Source organism: Chaetura pelagica, unplaced genomic scaffold (assembly GCF_000747805.2).
Source record: "Chaetura pelagica isolate M959 unplaced genomic scaffold, ChaPel_1.0 scaffold1107, whole genome shotgun sequence".
Classification (NCBI taxonomy): Eukaryota; Metazoa; Chordata; class Aves; order Apodiformes; family Apodidae; genus Chaetura; species Chaetura pelagica.
Genome location: NW_009953957.1, coordinates 123,357 through 143,077, shown reverse-complemented (window position 1 = coordinate 143,077; position 19,721 = coordinate 123,357). Strand labels below are relative to the sequence as shown.

The 19,721-nt window shown below is 54.7% G+C and overlaps 2 protein-coding genes across 2 annotated transcripts; one reads left to right on the top strand and one right to left on the bottom strand.

Annotated features, from left to right (window-relative positions):
• Positions 1 to 5,672: 5,672 nt before the first annotated feature.
• LOC104392490 (putative olfactory receptor 51H1) lies at positions 5,673 to 6,629 on the bottom strand. The gene has a single exon (XM_010001891.1). The coding sequence runs from the start codon at positions 6,627 to 6,629 to the stop codon at positions 5,673 to 5,675; it is 957 nt and encodes a 318-aa protein (XP_010000193.1).
• An 11,757-nt stretch (positions 6,630 to 18,386) lies between these two features.
• LOC104392488 (olfactory receptor 52K2-like) lies at positions 18,387 to 19,034 on the top strand. The gene has a single exon (XM_010001890.1). It carries the CDS (start codon positions 18,387 to 18,389, stop codon positions 19,032 to 19,034), a length of 648 nt encoding a protein of 215 aa, XP_010000192.1.
• Positions 19,035 to 19,721: the final 687 nt, after the last annotated feature.

The window sequence follows — 19,721 nt, the reverse complement described above, 5'->3', positions numbered from 1 at the left end:
TTTTCTCAGCCTCTCCTCATCTGGCAGGTCCATGTCCAGGAGCTAAATAGTCAAACCACCCAACCCCAGCCCTTCTTGCTGTCTCCTGGTGTCCTTGCCTGGGGGAGCTTGAGCTTGGGTAGGTGGGTCAATGGAGGAGAGATCACCCTGGGCATCTCAGCCCCACAGCAGAGCTGTGAGGAGAGGCAGTGACAGAGTTAGGCTGTTAATCTGCAGAGGTTTCTGCAAAAGAAATCTCTGTGACATCATCAAGCTGGGCTAAAAATCCATCTGGCACCTGAGAAAAACCTCCCCGGGTGACCCTCCTTTGGCAGGGGCCTGGGGGGAGAATCAAGGGGTGACTTGGTGACCCCAAAGGCCTTTTCCAACCCAAACGATTCTATGAGGGGGTTTGATAATTGGCCTATGAGCACCTGTTGCTGAGTGCAGGCAGGAACATGCAGGCTTGGATTGCTTTGTTTGGGTTTTTATTCATGGACTCACTGCATGTCTCCACGGGCTTCTCAGAGAGATGGGGTGGGAGCAGAGCCAACAGAAAATACCTGCCAAAGGAGAATCAGAGGTCACAGGATGGCAGGACACCAGGCTGGAGGCACCTCCAGGATCCCCTGGTCCAACCTTCCCTGGCAAGAACACGGTCTAGACAAGATGTCCCAGCAACCCTGCCCAGACCAATCTGAAAAGTGTCCAGTGTTGGAGATGTAATCCAAGGGATTGCAGGGAAAATTTCCACTAGAATTCAGCAACCTTCCAGTTGCTTTGAGAAGTGATTTGGTGACGACTGGTTCTTTGGGCAGACTGGCTTGTAGATGTGCCTGGAGATCCTGCTGGCAGCTCTGGGCACACAGAGTTCTAGAAAACTCAAGGTGCGGGTTGAACCTTAACAAACAAGGGGCTGGATTGTGAAAATGCCTCTTTGGAGCTTGGACATGTGCATTTGGAAACTAAAAATATGCCTCTGGACACTAGAAATGAGACTTTAAAAACTGCAGCCGAGCCTTTGGACAATAAAAATGGGGCTTTGGACCTTGAAAATGAAGCACTGGGCCACACAAATCAGGTTTGGAGCCTCAAAATTGGAGTTTAGAAATAAGAAACAAGGTTGTGGAGCCTGAAGTGAGGCTTTGGACTTTAAAATAACCTCTGGAGTTTTTTATTGTAACTTTGGATTGTCCAAATAAAGCTTTGGCTCCATCAAATGAAGATTTGTTATCTACAGTGAGAGCTGGGACCCTAAAATTAGTATCAGACAATCAAAATGAGGCTTAGGGGCACTAAAAAGAGTATTTTGAGCTCATAAATGAAGGTTTGAACTCTAAAAAGATATTTTCAGCCCTAAAATGGAAGGGTTAGACCCTAAAAATGAGGCTTTCGACCCTAAAAGAGGGATTAAAACCAGCAAAAGGAGTCACTGGAACCAAAAATGTGGGTATGGACCCTAAAGGTGAGGGTTTGGGGGGAAAAAAAAGGACTTTGAGCAACCTGGTCTGGTGGGAGGTGTCTCTGCCTATGGTTTTTGAACTAAAAGAAGATCATCCAGTCCAACCCCCTGCCAGTCAGGGTCACTATCAGCAGGTCCCACAGGAACCTCCAGAGGGGTAGGGTCAATTGCGTCTTTAAAAATTGTCAACATCTCTCTTGACAGAAAGGTCAGCAGGTACTATGTCATTGCAGATATTTGCAAGGAGCCGGATACTTTCATAAATTCCATTTAATTACACAGAATTATAAAATAATAAAAATTAGACCTTGGAATTTAGAAGTGCATATATACTTGCAGCTGTCATAAGAAGAATACATATTTCTTTAAAGTTTTTGTTGGTTTGGTTTGTAGGGTTTTTTGCCTCATTTTTCTAGAATCTGCTTGTTCTTCACCTAATGACTGTATGGGCCTTTGAGCAACCTGATCTATTGGGAGGTGTCCCTTCCTATACAGGTGAGTTGGAAATAGATGATCTTTAAGGTCCCTTCCAACCTGAACTATTCTATGATTCTGTTACCAGCTTTGAAATTAAAACCAGACCTGCTGTTTTGTTTATAAGGTACTGAGGAAAAAAAACAACTATGCATAAAATCCATTCTGCTTGTTGAAGTTTGGCAAGAACACGGTCTAGACAAGATGTCCCAGCAACCCTGCCCAGACCAATCTGAAAAGTGTCCAGTGTTGGAGATGTAATCCAAGGGATTGCAGGGAAAATTTCCACTAGAATTCAGCAACCTTCCAGTTGCTTTGAGAAGTGATTTGGTGACGACTGGTTCTTTGGGCAGACTGGCTTGTAGATGTGCCTGGAGATCCTGCTGGCAGCTCTGGGCACACAGAGTTCTAGAAAACTCAAGGTGCGGGTTGAACCTTAACAAACAAGGGGCTGGATTGTGAAAATGCCTCTTTGGAGCTTGGACATGTGCATTTGGAAACTAAAAATATGCCTCTGGACACTAGAAATGAGACTTTAAAAACTGCAGCCGAGCCTTTGGACAATAAAAATGGGGCTTTGGACCTTGAAAATGAAGCACTGGGCCACACAAATCAGGTTTGGAGCCTCAAAATTGGAGTTTAGAAATAAGAAACAAGGTTGTGGAGCCTGAAGTGAGGCTTTGGACTTTAAAATAACCTCTGGAGTTTTTTATTGTAACTTTGGATTGTCCAAATAAAGCTTTGGCTCCATCAAATGAAGATTTGTTATCTACAGTGAGAGCTGGGACCCTAAAATTAGTATCAGACAATCAAAATGAGGCTTAGGGGCACTAAAAAGAGTATTTTGAGCTCATAAATGAAGGTTTGAACTCTAAAAAGATATTTTCAGCCCTAAAATGGAAGGGTTAGACCCTAAAAATGAGGCTTTCGACCCTAAAAGAGGGATTAAAACCAGCAAAAGGAGTCACTGGAACCAAAAATGTGGGTATGGACCCTAAAGGTGAGGGTTTGGGGGGAAAAAAAAGGACTTTGAGCAACCTGGTCTGGTGGGAGGTGTCTCTGCCTATGGTTTTTGAACTAAAAGAAGATCATCCAGTCCAACCCCCTGCCAGTCAGGGTCACTATCAGCAGCTCCCACAGGAACCTCCAGAGGGGCTGGGATGTCTCCAGAGAAGGAGCCTCCACAGCCTCTCTGGGCAGCCTGGCCCAGGGCTCTGCCACCCTCACAGGCAACAAGTTCCTCCTCATGTTCAGCCTGACCCTCCTGTGCTCCAGCTGGTGCCCATGGCCCCTTGGCCTGTCCCTGGGCACTGCTGAGAAGAGACTGGTCCCCCCCTGCTGACCCCCTGGAGATCCTGCTCAGCCTTGAGGAGACCCCCCCTCAGGCTCCTCCTCTCCAGCTGAGCAGCCCCAGCTCCCTCAGCCTTTCCTCCCAGGCAGATGCTCCAGCCCCTCAGCACCTTGGGGGCCCTGCCCTGGACCTGGGCAGCCCAGAACTGGTCCCAGTTCTCCAGCTGTGGCCTCACCAGGGCAGAGCAGAGGGGCAGGAGAACCTCCCTGACCTGCTGCCCACACTCTTCTTGATGCCCCGCAGGAGCCCATTGCCCTTCTTGGCCCCCAGGGCACATTGCTGGCTCATGGTCACCCTGCTGCCCCCCAGGACCACCAGATCCTTCTCTCCAGAGCTGCTTTCCAGCAGGTCCCCCCAAATGGCTGAGCAGCTGGTGCTCAGCAGCCCTGACAGGTCTGTGTGATGCCCCTGGGGCAGCTCTGCTCCTCGGCAGAGAAGGTGGTGACAGGACAAGGGCTGGTGGTTTTAAACTGAGAGAGACTGAGGTTAGATATTAGGAAGAAATTCTTCACTCTGAGGGTGGTGAGGAACTGGGATGGGTTGCCCAGGGAGGTTGTTGATGCCCCATCCCTGGGGGTGTTGAAGGGCAGGTTGGATGGGCTGGAGGGCTGGAGCAGCCTGGGCTGGTGGGAGGGGTCCCTGCCCATGCAGGGGGTTGGAACTTGGTGATTTTCAAGGTCCCTTCCAATCTTCACCATTCTATGATCCTATGCCCAGTGATCACATTTTCAGTCACTGGAGTTTGCATTTATCCTAAAAACCACCTCACCCACTTTGCAGGGTGCAGGGACCTGGTGCCTCCTGATGCAGGTTTGTGGCATGAGAAGGGCTGCCTGGAGGCCTCTCCCCAGCCTGGCTGCTCCCCAGCTGTCCCAGAGCCACAGCCCTTTCCCAGCTGCCTCTCATCACTGCCAGGGCCACGTCTTCCCAGCCCCTGCTGTTCTCTCTGTTTGACTTTCCAGCCACGGCTGCCCAAAGCAGTTGTGTACACACCAATGTTTCTACAAGTGCTTTCAACCTGTTCATCCCTTCCCTCTTATCTGCACTGGCTCAGCCTGGTACCTACATACTGTGTTTCCCACCACAAAATTCCCTTTTTCCAGGAAACAGGGTGAGTTGTGTCCTTCCCAGAGTGGGAGGGACAGTAGCTGGGATGATGCTGCACTGGGACATGGAAATAAACCGTGTCCAGATGGTGCCTCATGTGCTTCTTGTTCTGGTCAACGTTTGTGTTTTGTACCAATCTCATCTTTCAGTTCAGTTTGCAACTGCCCTCCTGCTCAGAGCAGCTTCCAGGGCCTGAAGGGGCTCCAGGAAAGCTGGGGAGGGGCCTGGGACAAGGGCAGGGAGGGATGGGAGCAGGGGGAAGGGTTTCCAGCTGGCAGAGGGAGCTGGAGCTGAGATGGGAGGGAGAAATTCTGGGCTGTGAGGGTGGGGAGAGCCTGGCCCAGGTTGCCCAGGGAAGCTGTGGCTGCCCCATCCCTGGGGGTGTTGAAGGGCAGGTTGGATGGGGCTTGGAGCAGCCTGGGCTGCTGGGAGGTGTCCCTGCCCATGCAGGGGGTGGATCTAGATGATCTTTAAGGTCCAAATTCTTTTCCAACCCGAACCAGTCTAGGATTCTATGCTTGTGTTGCCTGCCCATTGCACCCCATACCTGCCCTCCTTGGAATCATAACCTGGGACAGATTTCCGTGGTGTTCCCAGAATTACAGGCAGAGCAGATGATTCTGTGAGACATTAAAATCACACACTCACCTTGCAGACCCTGCAACGAGCCCGGCCTCAGTTGTCTGGTTTTGAGTCCTTAGGTCCCAGTCTATCAGTTCCTGCTTGTCCTCCAGAGCTTAAAGGATCCCATTATTTGTATAACAGGAGTCCCACATGATGACCTCAGTGTGGATGTGGTGGCCTTGGCAGTGCTGGGTTAGTGGTTGGATTTGATGATCTTCCAGGTCTTTTCCCACCAAAAGGACTGCATGATTTATGAACCTGGGAACAGACTCTTTCACTTAACAGACCAATAAAGGGATATTGCAATGCAAGGACAAGCCTGGAGGCACTGGTGGTGTTTCTTCAGCCACCATTAGCAGTGAAGCCCTTGGTGAACTCCTGCTCTCAGCAGCCTTCTCTCCCCCCAGCTGCAGGCAGCACAGCTTCACCACAGGACCACACCAGCTCCTGCCCTCTTGCAGGCTCCTTGAGACGGGGGGCATCCTGAAATGTGGGGTGGAACAACGTGCATGGCCACCATCCAGCCCTCTGTGGGGTGGAAAAGGGCTGCACTGCAGAAGAGGTTTCTCCTGGGAAGGGAAGGAGCGTGAGTGATGATCTCCAGGAGGTGACCTTGCCCAACCTGGAGGAGAAAGGAAAGGAGGGGGCTGGCTTTGGGGTATCACTGCTCTGGGTCTAGACCTGCTGCTGGTTCCATCTCCAGCAGAGCAGGAGGAGGATCCGCTTGCGGATCTGCTGGGTCTTCCAGCTGTACACGAGTGGGTTCAGGACAGGTGGCACCAGGAGATAAGCATCAGCCAGGAGTGTCTGGGTGAGGGGGTGCAGGTGCTTCCCAAACCTGTGGGGGGTGGAAAAGCCAATGAGAGGGATGTAGAAGATCAGGACGGCGCTGAGGTGGGAGATGCAGGTGCTAAAGGCTTTGGCTCGTGCCCCCGGGGAGACGATGCTCAGGAGGGCCTTGATGATCATGGTGTAAGACAGGAGGATGGTCAGGGAGTCCAGGCCCTTGGTGAGGATCACGGCGATCAGCCCGTACAAGCTGCTGACCCTGACGTCCCCACAGACCAGCCTCAGCATGTCCTGGTGCAGGCAGAAGGAGTGGGAGAGCACCCGGGAGCCGCAGAACCGCATCTTGCGGATGAGCAGCGCGACCGGCAGCACCACCGAGACCCCCCGCAGCAGGACCAGCCCCCCGGCCCGCAGCACCAGGGCACTGCTCAGGACAGAGCTGTAGTGCAGGGGGTGGCAAATGGCCACGAAACGGTCGAAAGCCATGGCCACCAGCACCCCGGACTCGATGGCAGAGAAGCAGTGGATGAAGTACATCTGGGCGACGCAGGCACCCAGGGGGAGGGAGGGGGACGCGGCGCCGAACGCGGCCAGCACGGTGGGCAGGGTGGAGAGGGACAAGCCCAGGTCTGCAGTGGCCAGCATGGAGAGGAAGGAGTACATGGGGGTGTGGAGAGTGTGGTCGGTCCGGATCATCCAGAGCAAGGTGCAGTTCCCCAGCAGCATGAGGAGGTAGAGGCAGCCGAGGGGCAGAGCTGCCCAGGGGCTGCTGGGGGGCAGCCCGGGAAGGCCCGTGAGGATGAAGCTCAAGGGGCTGGATTCAGTCCTGTTGGAAGATGACATCTCAGGCACCGGTGGTCCAGGGGCTGGAAACAACAGAGCGCCCTGCTGTGAGACACCCTGCTCAGTGGTGGTGGGAGGACAGAGCCCCAGGAGCCAAGGACCCCTGTGGAGCTGCCCTGACCCATGTCCATCACATCGACCACGGGACGGTCGGAGGGGACCAGCCCTGGGGTCACTGGGCCCTGAACAGCAGCAAATACCAAGACAAGAGCTGTGCCATGTCCAGCCTGTCTGCCCCCGGCCTTGAAGGTTTCAGGAGGTTTTGGTGCTCAGCCCTTTGGGAGGTGGCTGCAAAGTTCCCAGCAGCACAGGAGGGTGAGTCTGGGGCCAAGGTTCTCGAGGCTGGCGAGGGAGGAGAGGTGGGATGGAGAGCTGGAGGTCAGCCCTGGGGTCAGGGCTGGCTGCTCCCTGCAGCAGTGGCAGGAGCAGCCTTGGCCAGGATGGTCCCTGCAAGGCTGAAGCACCAGGAGAGGAGAGGGAGGATGGGGGGGGGAGAGAGATGAAGGCAGAGAAAGGTCAATGTTTGTGCAGAACCAGCCGCGGTCAGACCACAGGAGATAACAGGACAAGCAGCCCCATTAGACGTGTCTCTCTATTGATCTCTCCCCATTTTGTTTGAGGATGGGAAAACATAAAGTGTTTTCAGGAGCTTTATCAGCTCCACCCGCGGGTCAATTAACCAAACGAGCCCTGACAGAAGGAAAATGGATGAGAGCTCTGCAGCTGCCCAGGAAGGTTAAATGGAAAGGAAGAAATTCAGAGGCTGCAAAAGGGCTGTTTCATCAGCCCCGCAGCAACCACCGGGTCTCCAGCAGCTTCTCTGCCCCCGGAGCAAGGACCAGCAGCTGCAGCCCCAGGGAAAACGGGGGAGATTCCCAGAGAAATCCTGCAAACAGGCTTCTCTGCAAAGGCAGCTCAGTTTGGTGCCTGTGAGACCCACCAGCTGAGGAGCTGCTGGTCCCAGCAGAACGTCCTGCTGGTGGGGAAAACCCCCCGTGTCTCTGCTCAACTGAGGAGCACAAACTGATGGAGATTTGTCCCAGAGTTTGTCTGCAAACACACACACAGACCTCATCTGATCTCAGAGGGGACAGAAAACAGCCTTGCAGGACCTGCAGGGGCTCCAGGAAAGCTGGGGAGGGGCTTGGGCCAAGGGCAGGGAGGGATGGGAGCAGGGGGAAGGGTTTCCAGCTGGCAGAGGGAGCTGGAGCTGAGATGGGAGGGAGAAATTCTGGGCTGTGAGGGTGGGGAGAGCCTGGCCCAGGTTGCCCAGGGAAGCTGTGGCTGCCCCATCCCTGGGGGTGTTGAAGGGCAGGTTGGATGGGGCTTGGAGCAGCCTGGGCTGCTGGGAGGTGTCCCTGCCCAGGCAGGAACTAGATGGTTTTAAAGGTCCCTTCCCACTCAAACCAGCCTGGGATTCTCTAATATTTGCAATTTACCATCTTAGCACTTTCCTAACCTGCTGCTTTGCTGTTTCTTTTGCCAGAAGCTTTTGCAAATCCTGGTTTTGCTGCAAACCCTCAGACAAACCACCCTTCCCTGAGAAGAACTTCTCTATGGTGTCATCTCCAGGCAGCCCACCTGTACTTACCCCAGGTGACAGCAGGGGACACAGGCTGGGGACGCTCTGGAGCCAGGCTGGGAGAGTTGGGGTGTTCAGCCTGGAGAAGAGAAGGCTCCAGGGAGACCTGAGAGCAGCTTCCAGGACCTGCAGGGGCTCCAGGAAAGCTGGGGAGGGGCTTGGGCCAAGGGCAGGGAGGGATGGGAGCAGGGGGAAGGGTTTCCAGCTGGCAGAGGGAGCTGGAGCTGAGATGGGAGGGAGAAATTCTGGGCTGTGAGGGTGGGGAGAGCCTGGCCCAGGTTGCCCAGGGAAGCTGTGGCTGCCCCATCCCTGGGGGTGTTGAAGGGCAGGTTGGATGGGGCTTGGAGCAGCCTGGGCTGCTGGGAGGTGTCCCTGCCCAGGCAGGAACTAGATGGTTTTAAAGGTCCCTTCCCACCCAAACCAGCCTGGGATTCTCTAATATTTGCAATTTACCATCTTAGCACTTTCCTAACCTGCTGCTTTGCTGTTTCTTTTGCCAGAAGCTTTTGCAAATCCTGGTTTTGCTGCAAACCCTCAGACAAACCACCCTTCCCTGAGAAGAACTTCTCTATGGTGTCATCTCCAGGCAGCCCACCTGTACTTACCCCAGGTGACAGCAGGGGACACAGGCTGGGGACCAGGAGCAGCCCTGGTGGCTGCAGAGCTGTATTTAACCCAGGCAGAGCAAACCCCAGGGCTCTCACCAGGGCTCACAGCTCATCCCTTTGCTCCTCAGGGCTCTGAGCCCACGGGGCTGTGCCAAGCAGGGGTTTCTGGCTTCTCTGAAAAAGAAAAAAAGCCAGAGGGAAAAAATGGGGGTGGAGGCAGCTCTGGGCACGGGCTGGACAGGAAAGAAAAATAAGGAGGGGAAGGAAAAAATGTGTATTTGGAATATTAGTTGGTCAAGAGAGGTTCTCCTCCCCCTCTATTCTGCATTGGTGAGGCCACATCTGGAATGTTGTGTCCAGTTCTGGGCCCCTCAGTTCCAGAAGGACAGGGAACTGCTGGAAAGAGCCCAGGGCAGAGGCACAGAGATGCTGCAGGGAGGGGAACATCCCCCTGCTGAGGAAAGGCTGAGGGAGCTGGGTCTGTTGGGCTTGGAGAAGAGGAGACTGAGGGGTGACCTCATCAATGTTTACAGATATGTAAGGGGTGAGTGTCAGGGAGATGGAGTTAGGCTTTTCTCAGTGATGACCAGTGACAGGACAAGGGGTAATGGGTGTAAATTGGAGCATAGGAGGTTCAAGGTGAATATCAGCAAAAACTTCTTTCCTGTGAAGTGCCAGAGCCCTGGGCCAGGCTGCCCAGAGAGGCTGTGGAGTCTCCTTCTCTGGAGACATTCCAACCCCCCTGGCCACGTTCCTGTGTGATGTGCTCTGGGTGCCCCTGCTCTGGCAGGGGGGTTGGGCTGGGGGAGCTTTCCAGGTCCCTTCCAACCCCTGGGATTCTATGATTCTATGATTCCCCAGTTTTTCCCTGCTGTGGGAAACTTGTGCATCCTGGAAGGTGAGGAGACCCAGGGCTGGTGCCTTCAGCCTCATGGGTGCTCTGGGCAGTTCCCTGCTTTGTACAGGAGGACTTCATCTCTGTGTATGTGTCCATCTGTCTCCATCAAATCCAGAGACTCACAGAATGGATTGGGTGGAAAAGACCTCAGATCCCACCCAGTGCCACCCCTGCATGGGCAGGGACACCTCCCACCAGCCCAGGTTGCTCCAAGCCCCATCTCAGCTCCAGCTCCCTCTGCCAGCTGGAAACCCTTCCCCCTGCTCCCATCCCTCCCTGCCCTTGTCCCAAGCCCCTCCCCAGCTTTCCTGGAGCCCCTTCAGGCCCTGGAAGCTGCTCTCAGGTCTCCCTGGAGCCTTCTCTTCTCCAGGCTCAACACCCCAACTCTCCCAGCCTGGCTCCAGAGCTGCTCCAGCCCTCCCAGCATCTCCGGGGCCTCCTCTGGCCTCTCTCCAACAGCTCCGTGTCCTTCCTGTGCTGGGGACCCCAGAACTGGATCCCCTGTTCATCCATCATCCTCCCCTACCTGCTCATCCTCAAGGCTGTGCTGGGGCTGCCATCGTGGAAGGAGAGGCTCAAGGTGTTCAGCACCTGTGTTGCCCACATCTGCGTGGTCCTGGCCTTCTACGTGCCCCTGATCGGGCTGTCTGTGGTGCACAGGTTTGGGAAGGACCTGGCTCCAGTGGTCCATATCACCATGGGGCACGTCTACATCCTGGTGCCTGCTGTGCTCAACCCCATCATCTATGGGGTGAGGACCAAACAGATACAGAGGAGGATCCTGATTTCCATCAACGTTCTGATGGCAGAACTGCCCAGGCAGCTGCTCCCAACTCTTGCCTTGGCTTTGGGGATGGGGAACCTGCCCCTGCCCCCTGAGCCTGCAGCCCCTGCCAGGCCCTTGGGCCATCACACTACAAATAGTATTTTATGGCAGAAAATCGTAGAGCAAACAGGCCTTGTGCAGGCAGCACCAGGAGTGTCCTGAGAGACACAAGCCTGGTGTGTTGGTGGCTTCATGGATGCAGTCAGAGCCCTTCAGGAGTCACCTTCTAGCTGGGACTTGTTCCTTTCTGGAGGCATCCCAGGAAGACATGGGGACAGAGAGTGTGAAGCACTTCCATCTAACATGACCTGTGTCACCATGTCTCCTTTTTTCTTGCATTTATTCACTGACTATAATTTAGGGGGGGGGTGGGAAATTGGGGGTGGGGTGGGCAAATGAGACTTTGTGGCAGCAGAAATTTCTGAGCACAGATCTGACCCAGAGCTTCATTTCCTCAGCTGAGAGCAAACAAACCCCCTACCCACACAGCACAGAGCAAACCAGGGTTTGTGAGCAGCTGCTCAAGAGAATTGTGGGGAGGTGGGCTGGTGGAGGTGGTGAGGTCTGGGTACCAGAGGGGGCTGCAGGGATGGCCAGGAGGGGGGTCTGGGGTTGTCCTGGGGCACTGGAACAGGCTGCCCAGGGAGCTGGTGGAGTCACCATCCCTGGAGGTGTTTAAAAGAAATAGAGATGTGGTGCTGAGGGGCAGGATTGAAGCACTGAACAGGTAGATTAGGTTGTGGTTGGTGGATTTAGGTTATGGTTGGACTTGATGATCTTCAAGGTCCTTCCCAACCAGGATGAGTCTGTGACTCTGTCCTGAGCTGCACACAGATGGTTCCAGCTGGATCAGTAACAGACCCACCATGAGCCAAAGCTGAGCCAACCAGTGGGCTCTGAAAATCTGTTTGAGGAAGGGCAGGAAATGTCAGACTGAGAGGGGAGGGGTGGACAAAAAAGCAGTGAGAGTTCTGAGCAACCTGGGCTCCTGGAAGGTGTTTCTGCACACGTGAAGGGGTTGAACTAGATGATGTTTAAGGTCCCTTCCAACCCAAACCATCCCATGATTCTGTGAGAAACTGCCAGGAGACACCAAGGTCAGAGCAGCAGGAGGGGCCCATGATGGCAAAGCCACCCCAGAAGGAGGGTGGGCTGTGGAGGACCCACAGCAGAGCAGGTAGAGCTCCAGAGGGACTGCAGCCCATGGGTGAGCCCATGTCAGAGCAGGCAGACATCCAAGTATCCCACACTGGAGCAGATACACTCCCAGTGGGAATGCAGCCCATGGATCAGCCCATGGTGGAGCATTGGAAAGGAGGGAGGAGGAAGGAAGGAACCTCTGTGTCCTGGCCCTTGCTGAGGGCAGAGTGAAACCTGGGGTGGTAACAAGGAGGGGAGAAGAGTCTGGGGTGACAAAGTGACTGGGACCACTGGTGATTTCAAGGAGTCACCAGCCATAACTCCAAGGTTCCTATTTGTGAGTGGGATGGACAGCACATGGAACAACAGTCAGTGCCAAGAGGGGCTGTGCTTGCCCGGGCACCTCGGGTTTCATCAGCCCAGACTGAGTTTTGCTGCCCAGTTTGTCACTTCACCATTCAGCTCTGCAACCTTCTCCTGTTATCCCTCAGCTCTAGTGCTTTAGGATCATAGAATCCCAGCCTGGTTTGGGTGGGAAGGGACCTCAAATCCCACCCAGTCCCCCCCCTGCATGGGCAGGGACACCTCCCAGCAGCCCAGGCTGCTCCAAGCCCCATCCAACCTGCCCTTCAACACCCCCAGGGATGGGGCAGCCACAGCTTCCCTGGGCAACCTGGGCCAGGCTCTCCCCACCCTCACAGCCCAGAATTTCTCCCTCACATTTAATGTCTTTGGGGTGTAGTGGTTTCACAAAAAGCTCCATCACATCCCAGTCCACACCTCTCCCCAGGTCCCTCATCAGGAGAACAGCTGGGAGGAAGCAAACAGAGACCCCACCAGAGCCTGTCACCCTCATGGTGGTGTGGACAAGGAGTCACCAGGTCTGCCATGAGCTTGCTGGACATTTCTTACCTGCTGGGCTGTGACTGCAAAAGCTCCAGAGCTGCTGCTGAAACAGGGCAGACCTTGTTCCTGTGCCACATGAATTGGACACTGTGAACAGGAACCCCCTTTTGTAATAGTCCAGGTCTATAAATATGCCAGTTATTCAGCAAAACATGTTCCTTATTCTGAGACTCAGGGAAAATAAAGGAAGTAGAGGTATTAATTCAGCAGAAATATTGTGGATCTCTTTCCTTTTCTGTGCTGCATCCACAGCCCTGACCTGTGACTCAGATCTGCAGCAGCCTGGCATGTCAGCCAGTAACTCAGGCAACAGAGATCACATCTAGAGTTACATGAGGACAACCACAACTGAAAGGACAGCTAAAAAACCCAGCCCTCCTGGTCTGACCTTCCCCATGACCCTGGAAGAGGGTCCCTTGAGCCCCTTGGTCCATGCAGGGCTGGAGGAAGGGGACAGGGCTCTGCCCTTGCTGTGCAGGGGGACAGGGGAGGTGCAGCTCTGACCTTGCCCTTGCTCTGTGCTCAGAGCTCAGGCTGGGAAATGTGAGGAGTCCTCCTGCAGGCAGATGTGTCACCATGGGAGCACAGGATGGGTTGGGCTGGAAGGGACCTTGAAGATCATCCAGTTCCCAACAATGTCCTCCTGGGGTACCTCTGATTGTCCAGGACCCCCTGAGGACCCTTGTGGGGGGGCCTTTCCAGCTGTGCAGAGAAGCACAGACACAGCTGGAGAGCAGATCCCAAGTGGGAAGGAATTCTGGTTTGGCCCAGCACATGGAGCTCTTATGGGTTCCCAGGGCCCCGGAGATACTGGGAGGACTGGAGCAGCTCTGGAGCCAGGCTGGGAGAGTTGGGGTGTTGAGCCTGGAGAAGAAAAGGCTCCAGGGAGACCTGAGAGCAGCTTCCAGGGCCTGAAGGGGCTCCAGGAAAGCTGGGGAGGGGCTTGGGACAAGGGCAGGGAGGGATGGGAGCAGGGGGAAGGGTTTCCAGCTGGCAGAGGGAGCTGGAGCTGAGATGGGAGGGAGAAATTCTGGGCTGTGAGGGTGGGGAGAGCCTGGCCCAGGTTGCCCAGGGAAGCTGTGGCTGCCCCATCCCTGGGGGTGTTGAAGGGCAGGTTGGATGGGGCTTGGAGCAGCCTGGGCTGCTGGGAGGTGTCCCTGCCCATGGCAGGGAGGTTGAAACTGGATTATTCTATCCCCAGATATTTGCCCACCCAGAGATAAAACCTTCCCTCTGTGGACCCAAGGTCTGTTTGACACCCCCTGATGCTGAGACAGACGTAGCAGTGGGAGAGAAGAACCCCTGTGTTTACAGACCGTTGCTGTTCCTGGCTCCTCCCAGGCAGCAGCCTCTCCCCAGGGCTGATGGCAGCTCTGAAGTCCCAGCAGTGAGTGTTCAGGCAAATAAAACTCACTGTTTGGGTCCTTCTGGCAGGTGGAGGAGCTGCTCGATGGTGCAAGAGAGAAGCAGCATCTGAAGGTGATGTAGCTGCTCAGTCACGTCCAAACCATCCAGGTGAGATGGGGAGATTCATCATTTATGTTTTGTCTTTCATTTAATCCCATATTATTCAAGGATTTTTAGTCCTAGTGCCAAGCCCTGAGCCAAGGTCAAATCGTAGCCAGACTGAGATTTGGGGATACAAAGCAATCTACCCAGAAAAGCTGCTCTGCAGGAATTCCAAAGGCATCTGAGTGGACTTGGTCTCTTATAGAGTTCATGAGCTACTTCATTACTTCAGGCATCCCACGTTAAGTGATTATTGTTTTAGGGAACTGCAAGTCAAACACCTGCACCTTCAGTTTGCTTCCTGGCTCAGGTTAATTACAGCAGTGCTAATTGTTTGGCTGCAAGCTGCTCCTGGGTTAAATAAACTTCCAACAAGCTGTAGGCACCTCAGTGGGACACCTGCTATCCCAGCTGTTGTGAGGACCAGTTACCTGGTCACAGCCCCGGTCCTGAGCTTCTTTCTGGCACAAACCTGAAGAGAATGGAAAAGCAGCTCAAGGAAGGTAATGATTTGGTCTTCTCTCCAATGGAAAGGACAAAAGTCATGAGCTTCAGTGAGACATGGGCTGGATGCCAGGAAAATGTTCTGAAGTGGGTGGTTTGGGGAAAGCAGAGAGTTTCTAGTAAGGGGATCAGGTCCTGCAATATCTGTCAGAGGTGACTAGAACTGGGGAGGGGATGTGGTGATTACCTTGCTTAAAACCCCAAATTCATGGATCATTTGGGTTGGAGGGACCTCAAATCCCACCCAGTGCCCCCCCTGCATGGGCAGGGACACCTTTCCAGCTGGCAGAGGGAGCTGGAGCTGAGATGGGAGGGAGAAATTCTGGGCTGTGAGGGTGGGGAGAGCCTGGCCCAGGTTGCCCAGGGAAGCTGTGGCTGCCCCATCCCTGGGGGTGTTGAAGGGCAGGTTGGATGGGGCTTGGAGCAGCCTGGGCTGCTGGGAGGTGTCCCTGCCCATGGCAGGGAGGTTGAAACTGGATTATTCTATCCCCAGATATTTGCCCACCCAGAGATAAAACCTTCCCTCTGTGGACCCAAGGTCTGTTTGACACCCCCTGATGCTGAGACAGACGTAGCAGTGGGAGAGAAGAACCCCTGTGTTTACAGACCGTTGCTGTTCCTGGCTCCTCCCAGGCAGCAGCCTCTCCCCAGGGCTGATGGCAGCTCTGAAGTCCCAGCAGTGAGTGTTCAGGCAAATAAAACTCACTGTTTGGGTCCTTCTGGCAGGTGGAGGAGCTGCTCGATGGTGCAAGAGAGAAGCAGCATCTGAAGGTGATGTAGCTGCTCAGTCACGTCCGAACCATCCAGGTGAGATGGGGAGATTCATCATTTATGTTTTGTCTTTCATTTAATCCCATATTATTCAAGGATTTTTAGTCCTAGTGCCAAGCCCTGAGCCAAGGTCAAATCGTAGCCAGACTGAGATTTGGGGATACAAAGCAATCTACCCAGAAAAGCTGCTCTGCAGGAATTCCAAAGGCATCTGAGTGGACTTGGTCTCTTATAGAGTTCATGAGCTACTTCATTACTTCAGGCATCCCACGTTAAGTGATTATTGTTTTAGGGAACTGCAAGTCAAACACCTGCACCTTCAGTTTGCTTCCTGGCTCAGGTTAATTACAGCAGTGCTAATTGTTTGGCTGCAAGCTGCTCCTGGGTTAAATAAACTTCCAACAAGCTGTAGGCACCTCAGTGGGACACCTGCTATCCCAGCTGTTGTGAGGACCAGTTACCTGGTCACAGCCCCGGTCCTGAGCTTCTTTCTGGCACAAACCTGAAGAGAATGGAAAAGCAGCTCAAGGAAGGTAATGATTTGGTCTTCTCTCCAATGGAAAGGACAAAAGTCATGAGCTTCAGTGAGACATGGGCTGGATGCCAGGAAAATGTTCTGAAGTGGGTGGTTTGGGGAAAGCAGAGAGTTTCTAGTAAGGGGATCAGGTCCTGCAATATCTGTCAGAGGTGACTAGAACTGGGGAGGGGATGTGGTGATTACCTTGCTTAAAACCCCAAATTCATGGATCATTTGGGTTGGAGGGACCTCAAATCCCACCCAGTGCCCCCCCTGCCATGGGCAGGGACACCTCCCAGCAGCCCAGGCTGCTCCAAGCCCCATCCAACCTGCCCTTCAACACCCCCAGGGATGGGGCAGCCACAGCTTCCCTGGGCAACCTGGGCCAGGCTCTCCCCACCCTCACAGCCCAGAATTTCTCCCTCCCATCTCAGCTCCAGCTCCCTCTGCCAGTTTAAGGCCATCACCCCTTGTCCCACCCCTCCCCTCATAAGATCTGTGCCCCTGGCAGTGCTGGGGGGCTCTTGGCACACTCTGATCACCGGGTGGTTTTGCAGAAGGAGGTGCCAGTGCTGGGAGATTTGTGATGTCTAAGAACCACAACAGATGTGAAGGGCATGGAAGGTGGTGAACGGGAGGGTTGTTGCTTGGCAGCAGAGGCAGAGCTGCTGAAAATGAGTCAGGAAACAGTTAAAACCTCAACATCTCTTCCCTCCTTGCCCAGCCAGGGAAGCTTTCCCAGTGTGTCAGCAACCAAAGAGCTCCTCTCCTGCTGCACCTCGTTCCCCACCGAGCAGCTCGTTCTCCAAGGGCACTTTAATCCATTTCATAGTTTCAATATAAATTACAACAAGTTTGCAACAAATCTCAGAGGGTACAGCCAGCTCGGGTGAGGTGCCTGGTAACAGCATCCATTTCTAGGGCATCTTCTGGAATTTGATGACTGAAAGGAGCAAAACTTGTCAGTCTGCGAGTTCATGAGACGCTTAATTGTGGGGAAAAAACCCTTGATCAGCTCTTTGTGCTGCTGAAGCACAAAGAAGGTGCTCAGAGTTGTGCCCACAGGAGTGAAGGGAGCAATGACCAGTCTGAACGTGCTGCTCCCATCCCTCCTGTTGGGTGTACAACCTGAAAACAGCCCCAAATCACAGGAGCTTCCTGAGAGGGCACTTGTACCTGGGCTGCAGCTGCAGTCGTGCTGGGGCTGGTGGGAGAAGGGAGAGGTCCCTGTGAGGGGCTGGGGTTGGTGAGATCAAGGCAGGGAATTTGGAGCACAGGTCTGAGCAGGAGCAGCTGAGGGAGCTGGGGGTGTCCAGCCTGGAGCAAAGGAGGCTGAGGGGAGACCTGCTGGCTCTGCAGCTGCTGAGAGGAGGTTGGAGCCAGGGGGGTCGGGCTCTGCTCCCCAGGAACAAGCGACAGGACAAGAGGGAACGGCCTCAAGTTGTGCCAGGGGAGGTTGAGGTTGGATCTGGGGAACAATTTCTCCCTGGCAAGGGTTGTCAGGGCCTGGCCCAGGCTGCCCAGGGCAGGGGGGGAGTCCCCATCCCTGGAGGGGTTTCCAAGCCCTGGAGATGGTGCTGAGGGACACAGGGCAGGGGTGGGGAATGTTTGGACTGGAGGACCTTAAAGGTCTTTCCCAACCTAAACAATTCTCCCATCCTACACGAACAGAATAATGATGAACAGCATTTTTTAGTAATCTGGGTAACTTTGTTGTACCGGGTGAGGGGCAGGGAACACTGCCCAGAGCAGCACGTGGGTCTGTGGATCAGGTACCCCTGGCAGAGAGGAGGGAGGAGGTGTCTCTTGGTTTCTCCAAGTGCAGGATCTGGGAAGTGTTTGCCCCTTCCCAGACAAATACCTGGGGCACCAGACACGGTTCCTGCTGGACTGGCTGGTGGCAGCTGTGGCTTTGCCTCCCTGAGTTCAGAGCTGAGGGAGCTGCTCTGCAAACAGGGTCCTCTTGGCCATCAGCTGTGACAAATGTCATTGTCTTGGCAGCATTTCCTGGGGTTGGCTTTGCAGTCTTTGGCCTTCCAGTGCAAACAGCAAGGGCTTGGAGACAGCCCGAGGAGCTCCTCGTGGTTTGTTTTGTGTGGAGGACATGAAGCCATCGGGATGAGAGATGGAACCATTCAGGGGTCAGGGAAGTCACATGTCTGGGAAGCCAAGGAGATGATGTCTGGCCCTTTGGGACGTTGGGGAAACCAGAGGGCATGTGTCCTGAGAACCTTGCATCTGATTCCCAGGGTGCCAGCTGGGTGATTTAACCCTTCGGAGCCTCTGTTCTCCTGCTGAGACAGGGACAATCCCATATTTTTGGGCTAAGACCCCGTGTGTTTGTGTCTTGCCCGTGGTGAGGCAGGAGGACGTGGTCACTGGTCTGGGTGCCTGAGAAGTGCCTGGAGTCCAGAGCAGTATTTGCTGCAGCTCTTTCTTCTCCCTGTCTATACCAACTGTTCCCATGGCTTCCCTTCCAGCTCTGCACCAGTGCCCATGTCCTACTCAAATCCCTCCTCCTCCATCCCGACGGGCATCCCTGGGCTGGAAGGGGCTCAGTTCTGGATCATGTGCCCCATGGCAGTGCTGGGGAACTCCCCTCTCCTCCTGGTGCCCAGGATGGACCCAGGCCTGCCCCTGTGTTTCCTCCTCTCCATGCTGGTGGCCACTGACCTCCTGCTCACCACCTCCACCCTGCCCAAGCTCCTGAGCATCTTCTGCTTCTGCTCCCACAAGATCAGCTCTGGGGGCTGCGTGGCCCAGATGTTCTTCATCCACAGCTTCTCCACAACGGGGTCTGGGGTCCTGCTCACCATGGCCTGTGACCAGCACTTGTCTCTGCCCTGCTCTGCCATCCTGGCTGGTCCCACCCTTGCCAGGCTGGTCTTGGCTGCTGCGGTGCCTGGTGCCACCACCACCCCCCCTGTGACCTGCACGGTGACCAGCCTGTCCTGCTGTGGCCCCCAACTCATTCCCCACCCTCCCTGTGAGCACCTGGTGGTGGTGGAACTGGCCTGTGGGGACACCAGGTCCAACAGCATCTACAGCCTCGTGGTTGGCACCACTGTGGTGGGTTCAGACTCCGTCCTCATCTCTGTCTCCTACGTGCTGATCCTGAGGGAGGTCTGGGGTGTCTCCTCCTGAGAGGCTCCTCTGAAGTCACAGAATCACAGAACCATTCAGACTGGAAAAGCCCCTTGGGATCACCCAGTCCAACCATCATCCCTGCTCTGCAAAGTTCTCCCCTAAACCATCTCCACCAACACCACATCCAAACAACCTTCAGCACACCCAGGGATGGTGACTCCACCACCTCCCTGGGCAGCCCCTTCCAGGGTCTGACCCTCTTGCTGTGAATTTTTTTTCCTAATGCCCAGACTAATCATGTCCTGTTGCAGCTTGAGGCCCTTCCCTCTTGTTCTGTCAAGTCCTTCAGCACCTGTGGGTCCCATCTTGGCTCCCTGCTCTTCTCCATGCCCGGGCTCTTCTCCTGCATCACTCAGCCCTGGGGCCAGGAGGTCCTTCCCACCTGCAGGTCCTGATGGCTGATCTCTGTGTGCTGGTCCCTCCCACACAACCCACTCACCTAAGGGATGGAGACCAAGCTGATCCAGGAGCAGGTTCTGAGCCTGCTCTGGAGGAAAGGGATCCAGCCCAGGTCCTGAGCCCAAGCCAAGCACTAGTGCCAGGTGGGATGGATGGGGTTTGCACCAGAGAACAGTGAGAGCATGTGTGGGGAGCAACAACAGAGCTGCCCGCTGGAGAAGTGGGGTGATCCCTTCATCACCTTGGCCAAACCCTGGGAGCTGGAGGCACCATGGAAAATTTGTC